This window comes from Arachis duranensis, chromosome 7, assembly GCF_000817695.3.
Source record: "Arachis duranensis cultivar V14167 chromosome 7, aradu.V14167.gnm2.J7QH, whole genome shotgun sequence".
In the NCBI taxonomy this organism is placed as follows: domain Eukaryota; kingdom Viridiplantae; phylum Streptophyta; class Magnoliopsida; order Fabales; family Fabaceae; genus Arachis; species Arachis duranensis.
The window spans coordinates 70,930,400-70,937,477 of NC_029778.3; the positions used below are offsets into that span (position 1 = coordinate 70,930,400).

The 7,078-nt window shown below is 34.2% G+C and overlaps 1 protein-coding gene across 1 annotated transcript; it reads left to right on the forward strand.

Moving 5' to 3' along the window:
* The first annotated feature begins 4,976 nt into the window (after positions 1-4,976).
* On the forward strand, positions 4,977-6,414 carry LOC107459608 (glutathione S-transferase U19). The gene is made up of 2 exons (XM_016077849.3): positions 4,977-5,370; positions 5,847-6,414. Exons 1-2 carry the CDS (start codon positions 5,047-5,049, stop codon positions 6,189-6,191), a joined length of 669 nt encoding a protein of 222 aa, XP_015933335.1. The 5' UTR covers positions 4,977-5,046; the 3' UTR covers positions 6,192-6,414.
* The last annotated feature ends 664 nt before the right edge of the window (positions 6,415-7,078 follow it).

A 7,078-nucleotide genomic window follows, 5' to 3' on the forward strand; every position in this document is an offset into this window, starting at 1 on the left:
CGTATTCCTTGTATTGCTTTGTGTGTGTTTGAACAACAGAGAGGTCCTTTATGCTAGCGATGGTGACATTGAGGGTTGTTCTTGACGAGATGATAATAATTGAATGATTGGATGATGGGAATGAATATTAATGGATATGGAACTTCTTGGGTAGATGCAAGGGTCGTGGTTCGCCCCACTCGCTCGGGTCGAGAAATTGAAAGTGCTAGTATAACTGATTTATTAAGACTGATGAGTCTAAATATTGTTAATAATAATTGTTAGAGACTATAAAACTCGAAGGATTTGGTACTGAAATAAATAATAATGATTTTGAGAGAGTTAATAGCTTAGTGTTGGAAAGAACCGAGATTAGGGATAGTTGACAAGGGCTGAGACTTAGTCTGTTTACCCTGTTTGGATTAGAAGGAACCATAGGCTTGAACCTTGAATTATTGCAGTTTAGGATTGCCTAGCGAGTTCATATCTTTTTACATTATCTCTATTTAGAATTATTACCCTACTGAGAACCGAAAGGATAATGTTCTCACCCGTTATGAAAATCTTTAATCTTACAGATACAGGATGCGATGGACCTCATTGAGCATGCGAGTTTCTTCTTGGAAGTGAAGATTGTTTTTTTGGTTTTCATTATATATTTATATGTTATTCTCTACTTTTGTATATTGTAACTGTATGTCCCTCTTAGAGGTTGATTATGGAGAAATATGTTGTATTTTGTATCTTTCTGGGCTGTATTGTATTATCTAGCCATCCTTATCTTCGTAGGTTGAGACTATTATTGTTATATATCTCTTTTTGAATCATATATATTTTTTTTGTTTCTGTATACCAAAGCTTTATATCATTGATATTCGAGTGTGATGCAATTTTTGGTTATGTCTTCTCTTCACAGTCTCCTAGCTATAATATATTTCTTCAATCTATACATATGTATTTTGTTTTTAGAGGTCATAATGCCTCACCACCTTTGACTTACTATGATCATCGGATCGGCTTCTGGGCTTTCTTGCTGGGCCTGCCTTAACATCCTGAGGTTGCATCCTTCCCATTCCTGCGATCTCTCCTTTTTTGTTTTCATGGGTTCTCGAATGATTTTTGGCAAACTCTGATAGTTTGCTGTCTCAAATGGGTTGTCTGAGAGCATCTTTTAAGTCAAAGTAATCTTGAGTCTTGTGTTTGTATCCTCTGTGATAATCGCAGAACAAGGTTTTATTGCCGTCTATTCACTCTTTTAGTTGTCGGGCTTTTGGGAGAATGGCTTGTTCAACTATCTAGTGGTAGATCTCTGTGATTAGAGCTGGTAGAGGGGTGTAATTTGTGAATTTTCCTACCCTACGCGGTTGGCTTGGTGGGGAGGAGCTTTCGAAAATCTTCATTCATGAGCCCGTTGGTGAGAAAGAGGCTGGCTACAGAGTCCGTGAGCCCGTCGATCGTTAAGCACCCATCATTGAAATGGTCGAGGTATTTCCTTGTGGGTTCGTTTTGCTTTTGCGTGAATCTTAGCAGGCTGATCAAGTGCTTCGCTTTTGTGATTCTGGTAGTGAACTATGCCATAAGCTTTTTGGAGACGTCGTCAAAATTGACTATCGAGCCGTTGGGGAGGGTGTTGAACCACTTAATTGCAGGGTCGGCTAGGATTATTGGGAAGACCCTGCATCGAATTGCATTGGCGGCCGCTTCTAAGTTCATCCTAGCCTCGAAGGCAATGAGCTGTTCCTATGGGTCCTTCGTCCTGTCATATTTCATGCCAGTCAGCTTGTCAAAACTCTTTGGTAGATTGGCCTTCAAGATTCGCTCGGTGAATGAGGTGACTCCCATTATCACATGCTTGCTTCTTGTCCCCTTGGAATCCCGTCAGAGTCTTCTGTCGTTGTCATCACATCAGCACTCTGGGTCCCAGGAGACACTGTGGTCTCATTGTTTCGCATGTCACCATTCGGGTGACCTTTTGTTCTTGGTTTCTTACTATGATTGACTCGTAGAGGTTGTTTGGCTTGCATGTATGTTCTGGCTGGTATCGCTCTTTGGTTGCGACGCGGTACTCAAGGGTTTGTACTCTTTGGTAGAGCTCTTGGATAATCTGGATTGCTTTCTTTCCTAGTTCGTCAGGCATTCGGGCCTTATTGAGGTGGCGGTCGTCTTCTTTTGGTCATTGCCTGTCAGGGGTTGACTGGTATTACACGGTCCAGGTTGTCCTCCCGAGGGTTAGGGGGACATTGCTCCATGGTTCAGGTGTTGGGTTATTTAGGTCAGACCCATGGTGGTAGCTTGAGTAGTGCTCCTCAAAATTCCCCATCATGCTGCCAAGACTTGGTAAATCCCCACAAAAGGCGCTAATGTACGCGATGTTGCTGGTACATGTTGTAAGATGGATTGGAGACTCACTAGTCTAGACGGTGACGGGACTGGATTTTCGGAGCGGCGGGAGTGATATTTACAAAGAGACTTTAACGCCTAAGACAAAATAAATCTAAAAGATATAGGTGAAGATTAAAAATGTGTGTCATACCTAAAGGGGCCTTTGGCTCCCTTTATATAGTCTGGATAGTTATCTTATTTTATTTTATTGGCTAAGATAAAGAAAGTGTTTAAATTTAAATGATGATTCGGGATTTATGGTTAGTAAACCAATTTAGAACCAAATAACTTGGTCATGATTGCTTCGACTGGGAACTAGGTCCAAAACAAGCTACTATATGTATTTTTGTATAAATATATGTGAAATTTTATTTATTTTTAATATATAATTTATATTTTAATATATATTTTATCTTAATAATTAATTTTAATATATATAACATAATTAATTAAGATGTAATAATAATAATAATAAATAATAATAATTGCTTATTGCTTCTTCTTCTAACATATATACTCACGTCACTGCTTACGCCTAATAAGTATTACTACTATCCCAAATTCACGAACCTTGAAACTTGAAACGACTAATAACTATATATTACGAATTTTATATAGATCGAATTTATAGTCTTACTATAAGTGTGAGATAAATTATTATCAGATAATCATCCTCTTTTAAGATAGTTTTTGGAGCCAAAGCGAATTCATTCGATTCTAATATTATATTTATCAGAATCGGTTTTATATTTGAATTTGAGCTCTCACAAATCTAGTCACATTGCGTATTAGATCTTGATCGAGCACTATAAAACATAATTGTAAAAACCGAACCGATGATTGAACTGGTTAGATTATTAGTTTACTAGTTTATTGGTTCAATCGATAAACTGCTAGTTGAACTGATAAAATCGGTTTCACATAAATAAAAAATATAAAATACTAAAATAGTCATAAACTTAATAAATTCAAAATATATATTGTTAGTTCTTCACCAACATTTTAAAAACAACCAAGTTTCAAAGTCTAAATATAACTAATACAAAGATAAACATGAAATTAGTTAGTACTAGTACATTAGCATCTTAATTAAACACATTAAGGATAACAATTCATAAACTAAATCCAAGGAGTGATTTTGAAGTCGGCAAGTTACTCTTCATCTGACAAATGTGGAGCTACATCTTGATTGATTTCATTTTGATTTGCATCAGGAGTTGATCCTTGTTCTTGCGAAGATGGTGTTTTTGATGGTGTATTCGCAGAAGCCATTCTAAAAGAATATCGAGTAGCAAAACTGCAAAATAGTATTCCTATTCCAGTATTCTCTATTCAGCAATCCTAAATTAGATTAACATTATTCCTATTCATATTCAGCAAGACAGTAAGTCAGCAACCTTAATTCCTATTCCAGTATTCCCTATTCAGCAAGACAGCAACCTTAATTCCTATTTTAAAACAATAGCAATCCTAAATTTCCTAATTCCTATTCCAGTATTTCCTATTCAGCAAGACAGCAATCTTAAAGGCTTAAATAGTTAAATTCACAGCACACGCATATTCATCCTAGACAAGCATTAGTCAACAAGCAATCTTAAATAGTTAAATTTCCTATTCAGCAAGACAAGCATATTCATAAATCATAACAGAACAATATTAGATTAACATTATTCATAACAGATTCAAGCTTTCAAGTTTCAACAAGCATATTCATCCCAGAAATTTCAACAAGCATATTCAACAAGCATATGCATAACACTGTAATAGTAAGAAGTGCAGAACAGACTACAGAAGAGAACTGGAGCTAACCTGTTTGACAGAGCAGAAGAGCGAGGCAACGGCGAGATCGACGGCGCAGCAACGGTGAGGGCGACGGTGCGGCGACGGCGCGATGACGGCGATGAGAGACAGCCACGGGTCTGTCTCTGTCCTGTTCCTACTTCGTTGGTTCCTTCAGACTTCAGAGTTCTGACCGGCGGTGAGACGAAGAGGACGACGGCGGGCGGTTGGCAGCTAGCGGCGGTGGCTTTCTTTCTTTTTTTTTTTAAAAATAAACCAAAACGACGTCGTTTTAGAAAAGAAATAAAAAAAAGTTTTCGAACCAGTCAGTTAATCAGAAACCGCTAGTTTTCCGGTTTTCAGCAAAACCGACCGATTCAATCCGATTCTCAACGGTTTCCTTCCTTATCCGGTCATATCACTTGCTCGGATCGATTATAGGTCCGGTTCACCGATTTTTCGGTTGAACCGACCGATCCGGTCCGGTTTTTACAACTATGCTATAAAACAATTAGTTTTGAATCCTTGAAGAATTCGAATCCAACTTTTCTTCAACAAAAGGAAAGTAAACAATTAGTTAGTCAGTGATGAGATCAGACTAGAAAAGCTAGGAAACTGTCTTAGCTTAGAAATTGAAAGCTTAATGTATTTATTTATATATTTTCTTAATCTGGCTTCGTGTTTAAATTTCTCGTTAATTAATTATTAGCTGAAACAGTGAACTGTATCAATCACATATAAATTATTGTTTTCTTGTCAACTACTCGTATACTTTATGAACATTATTGTCACAATGTATAGTAGTGCTATAAAATGATAAAAAAAAGAATCAACTAAAACAACTGTGTACATAATTAGTACTTCTACTTCATTTGCTCTGCACCAAAAAAATAAATAAATAAGAAAATGGAAGAGGTAGTTCTTTTGGGATTCTGGACCAGCCCCTATGTTATGAGGGTGAAGATTGCCTTGTTAGAGAAAGGAATTGAATTCCAATACAGGGAAGAGAGAGATGTATTTGAAGATAAAAACAAGAGTGAATTACTCCTCGAGTCAAATCCAATTTACAAGAAAGTTCCAGTGCTCATACACAATGGCAAGCCCATTTGTGAGTCCCTCATCATTCTTGAATACATTGATGAGGTTTGGAAGCAAGAACAGCAGTTGTTCTCTGCTGATCCTTATTACAGAGCCAAAGCCAGGTTTTGGATTGATTTCTTTGACAAAAAGGTTAGTTACCATGCATTCTTTCTTACTCTTATTAAATAAGTCATATATATATGAATTGATGAAACAGTATTGCTAAAACTATATATAGAGTTTGAATCATACATTCCAAAGTAGAAAACTAAGGTGATGGTTTGATTTTAATTTTCAGTATTAAGATAAATAAAATCTTTTGATATTATCATTTTAAATAAATCAATTGATTTTGAAAATTTTAATTGGATCAAATAATTTTACCAGTTAAATTATGTTAGGATTTTATATTTTATATTCTCAATTTACTATTTTAATTTTATTAAAAATTTCAATTTTTAACTACATTATTAATCGTATTATTTATTGAGAAAGTAGGACGTCTTACGTGTTAAAGATAAAATTAAAATTTGAACAAAACTTAAGGAACGAAAACATAATTTACTCTTATTTTTATGACAGTTATGAGAAAAAGATTTATTCGATGTGAAAATTGGTTAATGCAGACAACTACCTGTGGCAAGAAGTTGTGGGCTAACAAGGGAGAAGACCAAGATGCTGCAAAGAGAGAGTTTGTGGAGTGCTTGAAACTGCTGGAAAATGAACTTGGAGAAAAGCCTTATTTTGGAGGTGACCATTTTGCCCTTTTGGATATTGCATTGATACCAATCACATGCAGGTTTTACACTTATGAGAAGTTATGCAAATTTAGTGTGGAGGAAGAATGTCCCAAGTTCATGGAATGGGTCAGAAGATGCAACATGAGGGAGAGTGTTTCGAAGACTCTTCCTGATCCATTCAAGGTCTTTGACTTTGTGTTGGAGGTTAAGAAAAGGTTTCAAATTCAGTGAGATCGTTGGGAAATAATTTTGAAAAAAAAAGCTCATAACATTATTGTTTCTTGAACATTATTGTAAATATGAGAGTTCACCTTGTTTAATGGTGGATATCGAGTAACAAGTTGCCTTTGTTTCCAATATATGTAACGTTCTCAGTAATATAGTTTTAAAGTATTAAAATAGTGAGCGTTTAGAGGAATGATTTAAGAATTTAAAGTAATAAATTATTTGGAAATTTATGTATTATTGTATTACAAAGGTCATTGCTAATATAAGTAATAATATGTGTTTTATTAAGAACATATTTTAAGAACACATAAAAAATATTCTATTAAAATTACTATAATGATATTTTCATATTTTGTATGATATCAAGTTTGCAAAAACTAAATTGGTCAATGAATTAACGGACAGATTTGTTCAATAGTTCAGAGGTCTAACCGGAATTTAATTAGAGTTCAACCGGTTTAATTAAATATAAAATAAAATTATTAAAAATTTAATATATAATTTTAAATATTTAATTTTTTTTAAACTAATAAAATTTTAAATTTTTTATAATAAATTGTCCATAATTTATTATTAAAAATTCACAAATAATTTTAAACATCAAAATTTATAATTAAAGAAATTTAAAATACACAAACAACAAAGATAAAATATTAGATCCATCAAAACCTTTAAAAATTATTATTATACTCTTAAACATGTCCTTAGAGTATAAGATAACTACATTAATATTATAATAATCTTAGAAATTAAAATAATTATTTTTTGTGCTCATTATTTGAAGTACCATTGAAGAAAAGATTTAATTGAATAACAGAATGCAATATTTTTCACAGACCTGCTACACATACATGTCTTTTTGCCTTACAACTTCTACAAGTTGGCCCAAG

Bases quoted from the DNA above. Each gene is read 5' to 3' on its own strand.
- LOC107459608 (XM_016077849.3), top strand. From the start codon at position 5,047: ATGGAAGAGGTAGTTCTTTTGGGATTCTGGACCAGCCCCTATGTTATG. The intron at 5,371-5,846 runs GTTAGTTACCAT...TGGTTAATGCAG, and splicing joins TTGATTTCTTTGACAAAAAG to ACAACTACCTGTGGCAAGAA.